An 18790-nucleotide genomic window follows, 5' to 3' on the forward strand; every position below is an offset into this window, starting at 1 on the left:
GGTTCTGTCTTGGGTGTGTCTTCTTTCCTTTAAAGGCTATAGCACTTTGTGAAATCTGCAGGAGATGCCAGCAGAGCCCCAAGGAGTGACCTGCAGGATCCACTGGACCTGAGAGCCAAGAGGCTGTGACCTGCAAGCAAAGGAGCTACTTGGTTTACAAGCAAGCCATGCCGAATTTGGAAGTGAAGATGATGGGGCCAAACGCTTTATACTAACTGCTGTAAGTTTGAGACCCTCCTCTTCAGAACCAAAGTGGAGAGTAGATAGTGTGCCTCTAGTTCAAAGCAATAAGTTTGTGCTTCTTCCTAGAGCCTACCAGTTAGTATCCCTTTGATTGATGTTAATCAATGTTAATTGGCTATCACTAGTGTTAGAGAGATATTGATACTGGCAAGTGGTATTGGGGGAATGCACCAGATGGGAGCTCGAGTCAATGGCATTAGAGGAAACCCTATAACTTGATAGGATTACTCCAGACCCCTGACATGGTAAGATAGCCAGGATCCCTTAGGGGACCAGGCCCGCTCATCCCCTGTGGGTTAGAAGACTAAGCCTTGAATGTCATTCCATAGGACTGGAGTTTAGGTCACTTTTCACTGTTTCAGTTTTCTACTGACTTCACCCTCTCCAAATGCAATAATTCAAAAAGGACAATTTGACAGTCATATGGCTTCCATGAGCATTTAGATGAAAGTCTCCTTCGTAAGCTCCCATGAGCACCCTGGGAGCAGGTATTGGAAACAAGAGAGAGCACCGGCTCTTCATTTCTTACCTTCTGATCAGTGAGTCCAGCATGAATAAAACAACCTGCTCCATTATCAGAGCTGCTCCTTGCTTTGGGGCCAGAATCATTCACCAGTGTTTAAAGAAAGCAATCTGGGCTTGGGCTAAGTGCTGGGGCTTGCGGACTTGCTTCCTCGGGTTACAGGATTTCCCCAGAGATCATTTACAATCACATCTCTTACTTGTTCCTACACACACACACACACACACACACACACATACTCTCTCTCTCTCTCTCTCTCTCTCTCTCTCTCTCTCTCTCTCTCTCTCACTCCCTCCTTCCCTGCTTCCCGGCCCCCAGATAATGCATTTTCTACAGTGGGAGGTGGCCAGGATGGAACCCAGGACTGGAGATAAAAATGGTGCCCGATAAAGCAAGCTTTTCTACCATTTTCTGAAAGGCCTCGTTGTTCCCTCTGGATGTCATGACATGTGCCTTGACCAGCAGGAGGAAGAAGAAAATGTAAGTGTCTACTCTAACCTTGCACTTGAAGGAAGCAATTTGCCTGGGGAATTAAGCTTGCATAGCCCACAGCAGGGGAATCTAACCTACAAGATGGGGAATGGATAGAGGGCAAATGTTAGAAGCTTCCCCCTCCCCTTCATCTCCTGAAAATTACACTTCTTCTCCTCTATTTGTTTGATTCGATTCATCATCTCCTGAAACAATAATGAATTAAGAGCTTTATGGGGAAAAGTGAAGGCTGACCAATGAAGTGCCTTTTGATTAGTGTCCTTACTGGCCAACATCTCAGTAGGATGCTTCTGGATCGTGTTTGTATAACAGGTCAGGACAACTCGGGTTCTGCCCCTTCTGGAGCCATAGTGTCCCCCTCGCTATCTCATGGAGTAGGCCTCCAAGCTAGCCCCCCAATCCAGTAATGCTATGAGCAACACACTTCTGTCTACTTGCCAGCCTGCCGCCGGTAAGACAAACCACATCAAAGGTGGCATCCTCTGGGGGAGAAGGGAAATTTTAATCATCAGGTCTGAATTGAACAGTTTTGTTGGGACTGTGGTGAATGTTGAGAGATAGCTCCAAGAATATTGATGAGAAGAGTGAGGACCGTCCCAGAGAAAGCATGAAGCCAATGCTGAGGGTCTGCAGGCAGGCAGTGGGGGTCATGCTTCTGCTCATTAGGGACCGTGAGCTCCTGGGACTCCTTTTATTCCATGGCATTTTGGAAAAGTAGAAGACTGATCTTAGGTGTGGGCATTGAAGGGTGCCTTATTGTCCAGGTAAACCAATGGGGTTTGTTTGGATTCTTTTCTAAGAGACAGTGAAAGGGCTTTGTGATATAGACAGTCGGCTGGCATCAGGAAGACCTGGGTTCAAGACATGCCTCTGACAGCTGCTGCCTTTGTGAACATAGGAGGGTCTTAACCTTTCCAGACCTCTAATACTAAAAAATACAAATGAATTGCTGATGTACACCGATGGAGGCAGTTTCCTCACTTTGGACCAAAAATAAAAAGAGAGATGGAGAGGGAAGGAGGGGAGTGGCTTTGAAAAAATGCCATTGAAGTTAGAGTCAAAAGACCTGGGTTCAAACATCAGGTCTACCACTTACTAGCTAGCCGTGTAACTATGAGCAAGGAATTAACCCGTCTGAGCATTTGTTTCAACATCTGTGAAACGCATAACCCACCAGACAGTGTTTCCATTAGTAAGAGGTATGTAAGCTGTTAAGGACCATATCATTGAGACATATGCTAATGTGTATTGTTGTTGTTATGAGTAGAATAAAAATGAATCAGGTAAAAAAAAAAAGTATATGAAAGGAAGCCTGTGACATCTTCCCCCCAGCAGGCTGGGGTTGGAGGCTCCAAAGTTAGGAGGCTGCTGGTCTCTACGATAATCCCTTCCCATGGTTCTAGTGTTTTTAATGTCAGTTCACTGCTTAAAGGGATCCTTTGGGCTAGAAGAGAAAGTTGAAGTGTACTGTGATAAGAATCGGGGATAAAAGTCCCCAAGGATGGGGGCTGGGCACTAATGGAGAAAAAGGTGAAGGCAGTCAGGAGAGAGAAGTGCTATCCTTAGGACTGAGTGAATGAATGCTTAATAGAAATGTCAGGAAAGTTTTGTAGATTCCCCAATCTGGGAACTGGAAATGACCCCTAGAGATGAGCTAGTACAGCCTAGACTGAACAAGAATGCTCTCTGATAATGTTTTCAGTGGCCCAGGGGCTGGAATTCTGGCCTTGGAGTCACTATGAACTGGGTTCAAAACCCACTTCAGACCCTTGCACTCTGTGTGATTCTAGGCAAATCCCTGAACTGCTCAGGGTCCCAGCAACTCTCTAAAATGATCAGATGTGCTTGTTAGCACCCTGCATTGGTAAAGGAAGTTCTCTTACCTGGAAGCTCCCTCCATCAGTGAAATCATAGGTCCAAAGCAAAATAATAAGAACAGTTAACATTTATTTGGCAACTTAAGATTTGCAAAGTACTTTATGTACAATATTTTTTATCCTCCTAATATCCCCAATAATCCAACCTTTCCTTGAATACCCTCAGAGATGGAGAACTCAGCACCTTACAAAGCTACGCGTTCCATTTTAGGACTGCTTTAATTATAGGGAAATCTTTTAGGAGATTAAACCTAAACTACCTCTCTTCCACCCTCTGCTCCAGGCTCTGCCCTCTGGGGTCAAGAAGAACTAGGCTTATCACGTCTCCACCTAATTGCCCTTTGAAAACTTTAAGACAACCTTAGGGCTTGCTTACAGAGAAATAGGATGGTTTTCTTAGCCTTTCTCCCCAAACTCACTGTCTCCTCCAGAGGCAGCCCACAGCTGGCTCTCTATACATTGAGACACTTAGCTGCTCTTATAAACCTTACAACACTATATAAGTGTTTATTATTATTATTATTATTATTATTATATTATTATTATTATTATTGGAAGGAAGAGTCAAGAGAACAACACAGGAAGTCTTCTTTCCTTGGTGTTCAGGCATAGGAATCATCCCTTACAGGAGCCGGACCACTGCTGGTGTGGAGTTGGGAGCAGTCTCTTAGGGACAGGAAGAGTTTGCATCCCAACATACTTTTCCATTCTTGATCTCTCCTCTGAAATGATTGTGCGAAGAATATCATTTTCAAAGTCAAGGCCAAAGTAGTTATAAAGTTTTGGCTTCATGACTGAGCAAAAATCAGCTAAAATTATAACCCTTGGCCCCATGATAGGTAAGTCATTGTAGGCAATGCCGTAAACCAGGCTGGCTCTCCAGGAGCTTATGGTCCAGCTGGAGAGCAAAGACTAGTAAACACTAGCAAAGAGCCAAGCCAAGGCAGGGTTTAAAGTGCTATTCTGCCTGGCCCCAGAGATCAAAACTACAGTGCTCAGAGGTTGACGTGGGCCTGATATAAAGACAAAACTTCCTAACGATGAGGGCAGGCCCAGAGTGGTGTGGGGTGAGTCAGGAAGACATGAACCTGGTCCCTGGAGGCCTGGGGATCTGCCTTGGACAAAATCCTTGCTCGGGGGTTAGTCAGACTAGTTGACCTCTGAGTTCCCTTCTTCCTTGAGATGCTGGGATTTCTCAGGTGGGGCAGCAAACAGTGAGGACTGAAAAGGGGACAAGAGGACCCAGGATGGGGGCCAGTGTGATCAGGGAGGGATTTCTGTTGGCCTTGAAGGCTACTTAGAAACAGAAGTGTCTTAGAATTGGAAGGGGCCTGAGAGGCCAATCTACCGTCACCTCTTTATTTTACTGATTGAAAGCTCAGAGAAGGCATTTGGGGATGGTGGCAGGGCAAAAGACAGTCCTACCATCCAGGAGCTCACAGTCTAATGGGCCGGGGGAGGGGGGAAGGGGGGAGGAACAACACACAAACAGCTCTATAAAAACAAGCTCTAGACAGGCTACATTGGTGGCACTGCCATCGAATGCCTTCTTGTAGAAGGTGGGATTTCAGCTGGGATGCAGAGGCAGCCAGGAGGTGGAGACAAGGACATTCCAGGCCTGGAGGAGGGCCAGGGAAAATGCAAGAGTTGAAAGATGAAGGGCTTTGTGCAAGAAATAGCAAGGAGGCCAGTGTCCTGTGTCATAGGGGATGGATTGTAAGGTATAAGAAGACTGGAGAGGTAGGAAACAGCCAGGTTACAAGGGCTTTAAAATCCAAACAAAGATTTTACGTTTGATTTTGGAGGTAATAGGGAGCCATCGGAGCTTACTAAGTGTGTGTTGGAGGATGGGGGGGGCATGTAGATCTGCACTTTGGAAGATAAATTTGACAACTAAGTGGAAGATGGCCTGGAATAGGGAGCCCCTGGAGTTTGTGAAGGGAGGGTGGGATAGATCAGATCCGAACTTTAGAAAAATTGCTTTATTATCCCCAATAATTCTGACCTCTGCATTCCATTCTCTTATGAATTCATGATCATATTTTGTGTCATATTCCAATTGTTTATAAATATGACTTATCTCACTGCAGGATTGCAATCTCCATGGAGGCAAGAATCACGTCTTTGTAGTACCTGCTAGTGCCTAGCATGTCATAAGAACATTAAAAGTATTTGTCAGATAAATCTTCTAAAAGCACTACTTATCTCTAGAACTGAAACAGTAGGCTTAGTAAAAGAAAGAAAAAGTTAACCTAGAACCTCAGTCAGAAGGAGGGCCAGAGACAATCCTGTCCCATCTGTAGCTCAGTAGAACTTGCTCTACCATACTTCAAACAAATGATCATTCATTTTTCACTTGAAGACTTCTAGTGATGGGGAGCTCACTACCTCCAAGATAGCACATCATACTTTTGTGGGGTTCTTAATTATTAGGAGGTTTTTCCCTATGTCAGATAGAAATCTGCCCCCCTCTCCCAATTGCTTCTCATTGATCATAGTTCTGTTCTCTGGTCTGAAGCCAAACATAAGTCTTTACAATTCCCCTTCAATTATTTGAAGATAGCTATCGTATCTGCCTTCTCACTGGTTCTCTGAACCAATCCGGTTGTGTTTTCATGTGAACTAACATCTAATATAATAATAGTTAGCATTTACACAGCATTTGGAGGTTTGCAAAATGTCCTCATTTGATCCTCACAGTAAGCAGATGCTATTATTATCATGTCTATTTTACAAATGAGGAAACTGAGGCAGACAGATATTAAGTGACTTGCCTAGAGTCACACAGCTAATATGTGTCTGGGGCTAAATTTGAACTCACCTTCTTGATTCCAGGTCTAATGCTCTATAACCATTATGCCACCTCATTGGCTCAGTTGGACATAAGATGTCTAGCCATCTTGCCCTTTTGTAGTTGATGTCTTGAACCTAAGTGAAAAACTATATGTATCCTTATTATATTTCAGATTATTCAATTCTGTAGTGTGTTCTGGCCTGTTGAGATCCCTGCAGGTCTTGTTTGTGTCAGCCAACACATTAATTCCTCATCACACTTTCCTGTAATCTGTAAATTAGATAAATACATCAGCTGTGCCTTCATCGGAGTCATTGATTGAAATGTTGACCAGCACAAGGCCAAGGGCAGAAGTACCAGAGTAATCCTCTGTGTTTACATCGGTCTATTAACCTCTATGTATTTAGATCAGTCTTTGAATGAGTTCTCAATCTGCTTAGCATTGAACCCAGATATCTCCAGATCCCCTCAGAATAATTTACATTTTAAAAATAATGAATTTTTTTAGAATAATGTACATTTTTACAAGCCCTTTGCAGTTTATAAAGTGCTATCAGCAAGTCAATTCCTCTCAAGCATCTTATGTGACTGGAATTCTGTGCTAGGCATTATGAGAAGCCCAAAGTTCTGCTTAAGTTTCTGCCCTTAATTCAAATCAATTCAATTAAATAAATATTATTAAGTACGCTATGTGTCAGGTCCTGTGCTAAGTGCTAGAGAGATACAAAAAGAGGCAAAAGGCAGTCCCTGCCCTCAAAGAGCTTGCAATCTAGTGGGAAACAAATTCCCTCTACCAAGCTGTCTCTCAATAAGGACAAAGACAGGAATTGTCAAAAATAACTTTGGTATTTTTCTACCTATGGAATAATCAGTCATTCTAGCCATATACAAAGCAAGCTATATGCAGGATGAAAAGGAAATACTTAGAAGATGGGAAACACTGGAATTAACAGGGTAGGTGAGGTTTCCTGTAGGAGCTGGGATTTTAGTTGGGTCTTGAAGGAAGACAAGGAGGTCAGTAGTTGGAGGAAGGAGGGATGCCAGAGAAAATGCCCAGAGCCAAGAGATGGAGGGTATTATTTATGGAAGAGACAGGAGGCTAGTATCACTGGATCAGAGTATGTGTCAGGGAGGAAGATGTGAGAAGACTGGAAAGGGAGGAAGAGGCAGGTTATAAAGGGCTTTGAATGCCAAGAGAGGATTTTGTATTTGTTCAACATTTTAGGAGACAAGACACAGGCATCATCTCATTTAAGCCCAATTGTACCCCAAGGAGGAAGATTTGGCAAGGGGTGGCATCCCCTGTTCTGTAAGAACCAGGTTCAGAGGGTGTAAGTAATTTCAAATGGTTACTAAGTTATGGAGCCTGGATGAGAACCCAGTTGCTCTAGATTCCAAGTCCAGCATACTTCTGACTTACCCCACCTACCTCAGTCTGACAGTGGTCATTCTCTTGGCTAAGAAGACATCCAAAATCAGTAGATATTTTTAGGGTACTCCACTTTCTTGATCACAAATGGGGCTATATATACTCCTCTATAATACACACACACACACACACACACACACGTATACACGTGTACATATGTTCCTATATAGCACACTTTCCCTTTGCAACCTTGGAAGCTAGAGGTAGTGAATGCATTATTGTCCCCATTTTGTGGATGGGGAAACTGAGGCACAGAAAGATTCTGTAATTAGCCCAAGGCTGCATAGCAATGAAGCATTAGAAGGAGTCAAGCTCATCTGTTTTATAGCCAGCAGGACAGAGAGCTGGGGCCCTTTACACATTTGTGGGAGTTACACATTTATAGAGAGCTTTAAGGGTCACCAGTCAACAGTTACCATAAAAAAGACCTGAGGGTTTGAGGGGACAGCAAGCTTAAGATGAACCACCCTGGTCATCTCAAAGTGAAGCAGGGGGCATCACTTTTGCCCCATGAAGGCCTGCAGGTGAAGGATGGATGGGTGATCCCTTCTCAGTTACACTATAAATGGAACTCTATTCAGTTATTAGTTGGACTAGATCAAGAACTCTTAACCTGGGGTCCCTGAGGAGGTTTCCAGGGGTCCAGGAACGAGATGGGAAAAGAAAATGACATCCTTCCCACTACTTCCTACCACTAACCTCTAACTAAAATTTAGCATTTTCTTCATTGATGTAAAATGATGATTCTAAAAGGGGTCCTTACAGAGGCTACCCCAGACTGCCCAAGGGGCCAATGGGAGAAAAAGGTTAAGAATCTCTGGGCTCGATGGTTGCTGAGGACCCTATGCCCCTGGACAATTTATGCCTCTAGGATCTAGGATAATTGTTACTCAGGATTTTTGCTGAAGCGACTGACTACCACAGACAGGCTCCCTGCTAGGAGCCGCAGCCAGCACAGTGCCAGAAAAGGTGGCAAACACTTTAAAAAGATTTGTCAGGTGATTGGTAATGGCTACAGTTTAAATATTCAACAAGGCAATCACGCAGTCTTCTGGCACGGGAAGCTTCTTTGTGACAGCCAGAATCTCCCCCAGGGACCCACAGGCTGCTATCATTGCAAGGGCGGGAGTCACGGATTTTAAGAAGCCCCTCCCTGCTCAAGACCTCACTGTGGTATGGACTCACCAGCCAGTTCTGGGTTCCCAGTGGCCATGCCAATTGTGGGCAAATTTCAATGTGTGCTCCCAAGCTACAAACTGGCAAGTGTGGTCTGGCCACAGCCCATGTGCCTGCTGTTCAAGGATTAGCCCGGCCAAGTGTGAAAAGGGACTCATCACTCCATCGGAGGCAAGGAATGAATTTTTCAGCCACAAAACCTCTAAAATCCTTATACTAAGTCATACTGGGTGAGGCCTATGGCAGGGAGGGAAGACCCAGGACACAATATAGAAACTGTGGCCTGTTGGACTGAAGGAAGTTGCTCAGAGATGAACCCAAAGAATAAGTTTAACCTGGGTAGGGGCGTGCCCAACACTAATTAAATATAATTACATTTGTCAATTTAGAGCCATTCCTGACCAAAGACAGATACCAAGTCTGGAAACTTTGCCTCAACTGTCCTTGCAGAATCAACTAATTCAGTTCAGTTCAATTGTGTTGCACTCAATTCAATTAGACAACTATTTATTAAATGCCTACTGGGTGCCGTGCATTATGCCAGTAGGTCAATCAATCAGTAAGCCTTTATTAAGTACTTACTATGTACTAAGCAGTATGTTACATGCTAAAGACCAAAAAAACAGTCCCTGCCTTAAGAAGTTTACATTTTAGTCCTGGGGTGTTGGAGGGTTTCAGAGACCATAAGTATAGAAAGAAACAAAGAAACAAAAAAAGCAACCAAGCAAACATACAAAATAAATAAAAATTTGTATGTGTGTATAGGATGGAGCTGTAGGGAGGTGATAATCATAATAATAGCTAGCATTTATATCACATTTTAAGGTTTGCAAAGTGCTTTACAAATATTTCATTTGAATCTCACGACAACCCTGGAAGGTAGGTACTATTATCATCCTGATTTTACAAATCAGGCTGAGGCATGCAGCTGTTAAGTGATTTGTCCAAGGTCACACACAGAGTGTCTGAGGCTGGATTTGAATTCAGCTCTTCCTGACTCTGAATTCAGTGCTCTACCCACTGTCCCATCTAGGGTTAGAATTAACAAGTAGGGAAATCAGGAAAAGCCTGATATGGGAGGTGGTATTTGAAGAGCTCTAGGGCTTCCAAGAGTGGTGCTAGGTGGCACCATAGTGGATAGGGGGCCAGACCTGGAGTCAGGAAGATGAGCCTTCTTGAGTTCAAATCTGGTCACAGACAGTTACTGGCTGTGTGACTCTGTTTGCCTCAGTCTCCTATCTGGAATGTGAGCTGGAGAAGGAAATGGTAAACCACTCCAGTATCTTTGCTAAGAAAACCCCAAATGGGGTCACAAAGGGCTTCCAAGATGTAGAAGTGTGGGTGAGTCAAACCTAGAGTTTATGAAGATCAATGAGAAATAAGCCCGGGGAAGAGGCTGGAGCCAAATGTTAAATAGTTTTTAATTCTAAACAAAGGGTTTTGCATTTTATCCTAGACAAAATCAGGAGTTCCCTAAATGCTTTGGTCATATCCATGCTTTTAGAAATTTGCCTTGGGTGGGGGGGCAGCTAGGTGGCACAGTGAATAGAACTCTGGCCTTGGAGTCAGGAGGACCTGAGCTCAAATCCAGCCTCAGACGCTTAACACTCACTAGCTGTGTGACTCTGGGCAAGTCACTTAACCCCGATTACCTCACCAAAACAAACAAACAAACAAACAAACAAACAAAAAGAAATTTGCCTTGGCAGCTGAGTGGTGGATAAATTGGAGCAGGGGATGGGGGTGGGGTGGGAGAGATTTGAGGCAGTGAGACCACTTATGTGGCTACTGCAATAGTCCAGGCAGGAGGACAGTAGGGCCTGAATTCGGGTTGTGGTTGGGTAGGTACAGAGGAAGGGTTGAATGTGAGACATATTGTGGAGGAAAAATGAGCAGAACTCTGCAAATGATTTTTACTAAAATATGAGCTCCTTGAGGGCTGGGTCTGTGTTTTGCCTTTCTTTGTATCCCCAGCACTCAGCACAATGGTTGCATGTAGTAAGTGCTTAATAATACTTGTTAATTGACTGATTGACCAGTCATGAGGAGAGTAAGGCATTAAGGGAAACTCCAAGGCTTCAGGTCTGTGTACCTGGAAGGATGGTGGTGCCCTTGATAGAAACAGGGAAGTCTGGAAAAGGATGGCGGTGAGGGTGGAGGGTGGAGCACGAGCTCTGCTTTGGCCATGCTGAGCTGGAGATGCCACCACTTACTAAAACTGATGTTTTCTTGTCTTCCTGTCCCCAGACACTGTGGTCACCACTATTCTTTTTTCAGTTATTTCAGCCATTAGGAGTTAGAAACTCTTTCTGAGGAAGAATGAAAAGATGGAAAACCCCTTTGGCTCCCTGGAGACAAACAACTTCCGCCTTTTTACTCCTGAATCTCTGGCTGCCATTGAAAGGCTAATTGAGGAGGGGAAACATCAGAACAAGGTGAAGGAGAAGGAGCATGAGGAGGAGGAAAAGAAAGAATCAAAGGCCAAAGCTGAGAAGCCCCGACCCCAGCTAGACCTAAAGGCCTGCAACCAGCTGCCCAAGTTCTATGGCGAGCTTCCCCCAGAATTGGTGGGGGAGCCTCTGGAGGACCTGGACCCCTTTTACAGAAATCACAGGGTAAGAGCCAAGGCTCTACAGCCTGACTCAGGTGGTGGTTTTGTGCTTGTACTGACACTGCCCACCTCTTGGACTGGGGGACCCAAGGGTCTGGCCACAGGCTGTTTGGTCCCCATTGCAGAGCTTTTGACCCCATTTCCTGTGACCCAAAGCTTTTGTGATAGAGGTAACATACCATTCAGTCTTCACAAGACATACAAAGAAGGCTGAGCCAAGATGGCGGAGTAAAAGTAGTGACTTGCTTGGGCTTTCCCCCAAACCCTTCCAAATACCTGTTTTAAAAAATGGCTCTAAACAAAAAGCCACATAAAGCCAATCCAGGGGTGCTTTTCCTCTTTATTTTACTTATGGGGAATTCTAGTGGCTCATTTTGCTAACTAACCCCCAGGAATGAAACAGGAAGTAGCCAGGTTAGAGTTTTGGCCCACAGTCCCCCAGGTCATCTTTGTAACCTTGAGGGTTTGGGTCCAGGTCACAAAAGAGATTAGACCCTGAGCCTGAAGACAGTCGGGGTTGGTGGCCTTCAATGTCATGTAACTCACCCTGTCATTCCCTACTGGGCTTTGGTCTTCTGCCTTCACTGGGATGATTGATCTGTGGATGGAGATGGGTGGAAGGAACTCAGACATTTCATCTCTATAAGCATAGTTATACCTTTCTAAGGGGGCATGACCCAAAGTTTTGTGCCATAACCCCGTTGCTTTTCATTCATTAAGATGGCCCCAATTGTACTCAGTTGCAGAGGGTTCCCATCTCCTGGGACAATGTCTATGTAGGGTACCCTAGATGAATCAGGCCCGGTGCTGTGACAGATTCTGAGGGCTTGCTGCCAGTTGGAGGAGGTGAGAGCTAAGCCAGGGTGGAAGCAGCAGGAAATGATTAGAGGGACCAGAGAGGGAGACAAGAGGCTTGGAGGAGCGTGATTCATAGCATAATACCTGGTTGTTCTCTGTACCTACATATTCTTATTTTCCAAATGGAAATAAAGGACAGTGCTAAAGCCAGGCTTGGGTGTGAAGAAGCTCAGTTTCAACCTGAGCTGGACCTTTCATTTTTCCCTATTTTTACCTATGATTTTATCATTGTTTAGACTATGAGATCATCAGAGTGGAGGTATCCCAGCATGGAAACTCCATTCACCAGTGCAGATTGACACTTGATCTTAGACAGTAGCCTGGGGCACTGAGAAGTGATTTGTCTAGGGTCTCACATTGTGTGTCAGAGGCAGGACTCTAATGCAGGGGTTTCTAACACCAAGACTGGCCTTCTATCTTGAGGCCACACTGTCCAGGCATCACTTTACCTCATTGAAACTCTTGATTTCAGTGGTTACTGGTTTAAATAGATAATTTAAGTAGATAATTAAATGGATAATGCTCATGGCCCACCACTGGGGCCCCTGGGAGCAGTGGGGGATGTGGTGCTTTCCTAGCCAGCCATCAGAAGGGAACCCACTTCCCTGGGAAGGAGGGTCTGGGTGTCATCTACTCGTGCCTTCAGCACTGGGTTGGGTGAATCGGTAACTGAGTTCTCTTGTTTTGAAGGTCTGCTGGGTTACTTAGGTTGGATTTTGTATTTTGTTTTAACAGACATTTATAGTCCTAAACAAAGGGCGGACTATCTTCCGGTTCAGTGCAACCCGGGCTTTGGGGCTCCTCAGTCCTTTCCATCCCCTCCGGAGAACTGCCATCAAAGTATCAGTCCACTCATATCCTTTCTGTCAGATATTTTTTTCCTTTAAGGAAAGTCAAGTGTGTCTGGGTCTTGGTGCCACCTGTATCTCTGCGTACTCTCGAAATGGAACACTGAGCTTGCCTCAAAAACAAAACAATCCTGCCGTGTTTTTTAAAAGAGAAGAATTAAAAAGGGAGAGTCGCTGATTCTACTGATCTGCAGCAAAGGGAGTTGCCATACCAGGAATTCCCTGCACTAATGAAATCACAGGTGCAGTCTAAAAACCCCAAGATGGAAACAGCCCATTTAATTAATAATAACTAGCATTTATAAAGCACCTACTATGTGCCAGGCACTGTGCAAGTGCTTTACAAATATTATCTCATTTGATCTTCAGAACCGTTGTGGGAGATAGGTTCTATTATTATACCCATTTTATAGATAAGAAAACTGAGGCAGACAGCTTGCCCAGGATGATATAATTAGCATCTGAGGCTGGATTTGAATTCAGGTCTTCCTGACTTTGGGCTCAGTGCCCTATGCACTGAGCTCCCTAACTGCTTTTGATATATATTCCTGTTTTTAATAACAGGCACTCATCTAGTTTGCAAGAATAATTATTCACAAAGGAAGCTCCCAAATGGCACAGTGGAGTGAGTTCTTCCCCCATTCACTTCTCTGGCTTTCCCAGAAACAGCTTCAGGCCAGTGCCCTAATAAAAATTTTGCTTGGGGGTGGGGCACGATGTTCAAATACAAAACTTAATGGTCACTTGATGTCCCAAGGGAATTAATTCATCTTAAATTTGACTATTCCTTCCTTACTTAGTTCATGGGTTTCTCCTAGCACTTTAAGAGCATATTTGCATAGTATTTATTGATCCGAGACCTCAGTGTCTCCATCTATAAAATAGGGATAATAATGGGACATGATGTGACTCACGTGACAGCATGTTCTAAATTCTCTGCAGATGTGAACGTGATATATATATATATATATATATATATATATATATATATATATATATGTATGTATATATGTCACTATTACTGTTATTGTTGTTGGTTTTTTATTTTAAATATTAGTAAGGTAAATACTTCTCTACATCAGTCAAATGGCCTTAAGAGATTCTTCCCCTCATTTTTGCTTTTGAGTGCCTGTTTCCTGACAGCAGAGTGAGTTCACTTGCATTCTGAAATCTAGCCCTGTCTCCTTGGAGTGTGGGTATGCTGAGGAAGGCTGCCTTTCTGGCCAAACACGTGTCCAGTGAAGGGAATTTCAGGCAGCATATCTAAAGGAAGTCTTCCAGGCCCTCCCTCCTTCCCAACACAACTGTTGGAGCTGTCCACTGGATCATAAACAAGCAAATTTGGAGAAGAGCCTCCAGGAAGTGGGCTTTCTGCCCCCACTGCGATCAGTCACATGTTCTCCTTAACAAATCCTCACCCTGTTCAGTTTCTTCATCATGATGACGATTATGGTCAACTGTGTTTTCATGACCCAGAGTGAAACTCCACCGACTGTTGAGTAAGTCATTTCCCTCTTTGGGCAGCAGCAGCAGCTTTTGTTTTCCTCTTATCTCCCCCTCCCCCACTCCCACTCCCCTTTCCCCACCCACTTCTCTGCCTGATGTTCTTTGGCTTTGCAGGTCTCTTGTCAATAATATAAATGAGGATTCTGGAAGACCCAGGTTCAAGCCTTTCCTCTGACACTCATTAGCTGTGTGAACAGTGATGTTACATAAACAACCTTTCTTAGGCTCCATTTTCTCTTGAGAGTAATGATTCTCTTTGGATGGTGGGTGGGGGTCTAGACCTGTGAGTTCATCCGTGTAGGGAAGTCCTGATGAGGGGACTGTCTACCAAGGCAGAGCAGCACCCATGCTGTAGTTTATATTCTTAGGGACATGTTCAGGGTAACACAGCCAGTATCCATCAAAGGCAAGACTTGAACCCAGGTCTTCCTCACTTTTGGGGTCTATCCCTAGGATCAAATGAGTTACTCTATTTAAAATGCTTTGCAAACCTTAAAGTGCTGTATCAATGTTAGCTATTTTTAATATTACACACTGCCTCTCATAATTATAATTGACTGAAGAAATGATAAAATATTTGCCCAAGTGTTTCCTTCTCTGTAAACTTCAAGAAGTAAATATACGAACAGTTTTCAGTCCATCTATACCTGCTTGCTTGGAGGCAGCTGAACCAAGCAACGGTGTACTTCTCTTCTGTTAGAAAACCACAAGTCTCTCCGAGACCCCCAACATCTGTGGGACAAAACCGAAGTCACGCATTGCTAGAACTAATCCAGAAGATAACTTCATAGCCACATATAATGAATATCTGTGCATATGTGTACATGTACATATGTGTATAAGGTATACACACATATTATGTATTCATATACATTATATGCATAAAACCAGCCCCATATATATACACGTGTATATCTGTCTGTGTGTGTATGTGTATACACACATTTACATATGTATGCATATATGTTTTAGAGTGACTGACAAGTTCTCAAGGCTGGTTAATTGGTGTGATGGAGATCTGCCCACCTCTCTTCCTCACTCACTAGTAAAGGACAGGCTTCCTACTCACATGCACATAAAGTCTATGGGGGCACAGTACCTTTCTCTCTCCAAAAAAATAGATCCTTGCTTTTCCTACCTTATAGGAATGCTCTGGCAGTCAAAGGAGTTAATGTACATGAAAGGATTCTTGGAAACTCTTTGACTCACTCATTCTTTAGCATTACATTATTTAGTTTCCAATTAAATTTTAATCTATCTTTTCACTGCCCTTTATTAAATTCATTTTATTACATCATGAACTGAAAAGGATGCATTTACTAGATCTGCCTTTTTGAATTTGGTTGTGAGGTTTTTATCCCCTAATGTACTGGCAATTTTTATGTAGGTGTCATCTACCACTGAAAAAAAGGTATATTCTATCCCCATTCAATTTTCTCCAGATGTCTACCACATCTAACTTTTCTAAAATTCTATTCACCTCTTGAATTTCTTTCTTGTTAATTTCTGGTTAGATTTATCTAGTTCTGAGAGGGGAAGGCTGAGGTCCCCCACTAGTATAGTTTTATTGTTTGTTTCCTCCTGTAAGTCATTTAACTTCTCCTTTAGAAATTTGGTGCATATATGTTTAGTATTGATACTATTTTGGTACCTTTTAGCGGGATGTAGTTTCCTTCCTTGTATCTTTTAATTAGATCTATTTTAGTTTTTGCTTTGTCTGAGATTAGGATTGCTATCCATGCTTTTTTATTTCATCTTAAGCATGTTATATTCTGCTCTAACCTTGTAACTTTACTCTGCGTGTCTCTTGCTTTTTCAAATGTGTTTCTTGTAAACAGCATATTGTAGAATTCTGGTTTTTAACCACTCTGCTATATGCTTTTGTTTTATGGGAGAGTTCATACCATTCACATTCACAGTTATGATTACTGTGCATTTCCCTTCACCTTATTTTCCCCCTGTTTAGTCTCTCTCTCTCTCTCTCTCTCTCTCTCTCTCTCTCTCTCTCTCTCTCTCTCTCTCAATGTTTGGCTTATGACCTACTCCCTCAATCTGCCCTCTCTTCTATCAGCCCCCACCCATTTTCTTTTCCCTTCCCCTCCTACTTTCCTGTACAGTAACATAGATATCTGTACCCAGCTGAGTGTGTATATTATTCTTTCTCTGAGCCAAATCTGATTCGAGTTAAGGTTCAAACAATGCTTACCCCTCTCCATTATTTTCCTCTACTGTAATAGGTCTTTTGCACATCTTCATGTGATATAATTTACCCCATTCTACCTCTCCCTTTCCTCTTCTCCCAGTAAATCTTCTTTTTCACCCCTTAATTTTTTTTATATCATCCTATCAAAATCTACTTATACCCACACCTTCTGTCTTTGTATACTCTTCCTAGTTGCCTTAATAGAGATACAGTTCTTAAGAGTCAGAAGCATTGCCTTCCAATGTAGGAATATAAACATTTTAAGCTCATTGAATAATGTTTTTTTCTGTCCTGTTTACCTTTTTATGTTTCTCTTAAGTCTTGTATTTGAACATTGAATTTTCTATTTAGCTCTGGTCTTTTCATCTGGAAAGCTTGAAAGTTTCAGACTTCATTGACTATCCCCCTGAAAGATTATGTTCAATTTTACTGGGTAGTTGATTCTTGATTGTAATCTAAGCTCCTTTGCCTTTCAGAATAGCATATTCCAAGCCTTCTGGTCCTTTAATGTAGAAACTGCTAAGTTCTGTGTAATGCTAATTGTGGCTCCTTGCTATTTGAATTGTTTCTTTCTGACTGCTTACAGTATTTTCTTCTTGACTCGATAATTCTGGAATTTGGCCATAATATTCCTAGGTGTTTTCATTTTGGGATCTCTTTTAGGAGGTGATTGTGGATTCCTTCAATTACTATTTTATCCTCTGGCTCTAGGATATCAGGGCAATTTTCCTTGATAATTTCTTGAAAGATGCTGTCCAGGCTCTTTTTTTTTTTGATCATGACTTTCAGGTAATTCAATAATTCTTAACTTATCTCTCTTGGATCTATTTTCCAGATCAGTTTTTTTTTCCAATGAGGCATTTTACATTTTCTTCCATTTTTTCATTCTTTTAATTTTGTTTGATTGATTCTTGAAGTCTCATAGAGTTATTAGCTTTCACTTCCCCGATTCTAATTTTTAAGGACTTATTTCCTTCAGTTAGCTTTTGTACCTCTTTTTCTATTTGGGCAATTCTACTTTTTAAGGAGCTCTTTTTCCAAGCTGTTAATTCTTTTTTCATGATTTTCTTGTATCACTCTCATTTCTTTTCCCAATTTTTCTTCTACCTCCCTCATTTGACTTTTAAAATCCTTTTTGAGTTCTTCCAAGAGGACTTTTGGGCTTGAGACCAGTTCATATTCCTCTTTGAGGCTTTGAATATAGGCAGTTTGACATTATCGTCCTCTTCTGAGATGGTGTTTTGATCTTCCCGATTGCTGCAATAGCTTTCTATGGTCAGGGCTTTTGTTTGTTTGTTTTGCTCATTTTCCAGCCTATTTTGTGACTTTTAAAGTTCAGCTCTGCTCTTGGGGTACAGGCAGCACTATCCCAAGTTTCTTGTGCTGGAGGCCAGGGGCCTAGTCACTGGCTTTCTGCCCCAGGCCCTCTGGGGCTAGTGGCTTGCCCACTGTGTCGGGGTGTCCCAGCCTCTAGCTTTTTGTGCCAGGGATTCCAAGTCTAGCATTTTGCCTTCTGCTCTGGGGCTGGAGGCCTAAAAGCTGGCCTACTGTGCTGCTGACCTGCTGAGTTAGGACCACGGGCCTCAGTTGCTGATCTATGCTGTGGCTAAGGGTCTCCCACTGGTTTGCCTGAATACCACCTGTGCTACATTGTGCTTCCCTTTTACCCAAGTGAGAAGACCTTTCCTGCTGTCCCTCTAAGTTATCTTGGACTGGAAAAATGTTTCACCCCATCTTTTTGTGGATTCTGTCACTCCAGAATTCATTTAGAGGCTTGATTTAACATTGTTTTGAGGGAAACTGTGGAGAACACAGACAATTTCCTGGCTTTTCTCCACCATCTTGGCTCTGCTCCCTTTGGAAACTCTTAAAATTTGAAATATAAAAAAAAATTAACATTTAAACAAACTCTCAGAGTAAATCAAAAGAACCACCAAATATGTAATAGTCACTATACTAATGAATGAGAGTGCAAAGGGAAAAAATGTGTATGTGTGTGTGTGTGTGTGTGTGTGTGTGTGTGTGTGTGTGTGTGTGTGTATGTCTGTGTCTGTGTGTAGTCTGCCCTCAGGGAGCTTACATTCTACTGGGCTTATATGGCTGGGCACGGAATTAATATAATAACCCACATTTCTGGCAGGTTGAGGTTTGCAAAGTGTTTTTCTCTCAATACCCTGTACAAGGTAGATAGCTTAAGTGGTACTATCCTTATTTAACAGGTGAGGAAAAT

At 42.9% G+C, this 18790-nt stretch overlaps 1 protein-coding gene across 1 annotated transcript in view; it reads left to right on the forward strand.

The window, feature by feature from the left end:
* Window positions 1–10861: 10861 nt before the first annotated feature.
* Window positions 10862–18790, forward strand: part of SCN10A (sodium voltage-gated channel alpha subunit 10) — a 93970-nt gene continuing 86041 nt past the window's right edge. Inside the window, exons 1-3 of the mRNA XM_078152078.1 lie at window positions 10862–11149; window positions 12739–12857; window positions 14270–14350. Of these exons, the coding sequence (XP_078008204.1) occupies window positions 10862–11149; window positions 12739–12857; window positions 14270–14350 (488 nt within the window). The remainder of the gene's footprint in view (window positions 11150–12738; window positions 12858–14269; window positions 14351–18790) is intronic.

Source organism: Phascolarctos cinereus, unplaced genomic scaffold, assembly GCF_003287225.1.
Source record: "Phascolarctos cinereus isolate Bilbo 61053 unplaced genomic scaffold, phaCin_HiC Scaffold_4;HRSCAF=312, whole genome shotgun sequence".
Lineage (NCBI taxonomy): Eukaryota > Metazoa > Chordata > Mammalia > Diprotodontia > Phascolarctidae > Phascolarctos > Phascolarctos cinereus.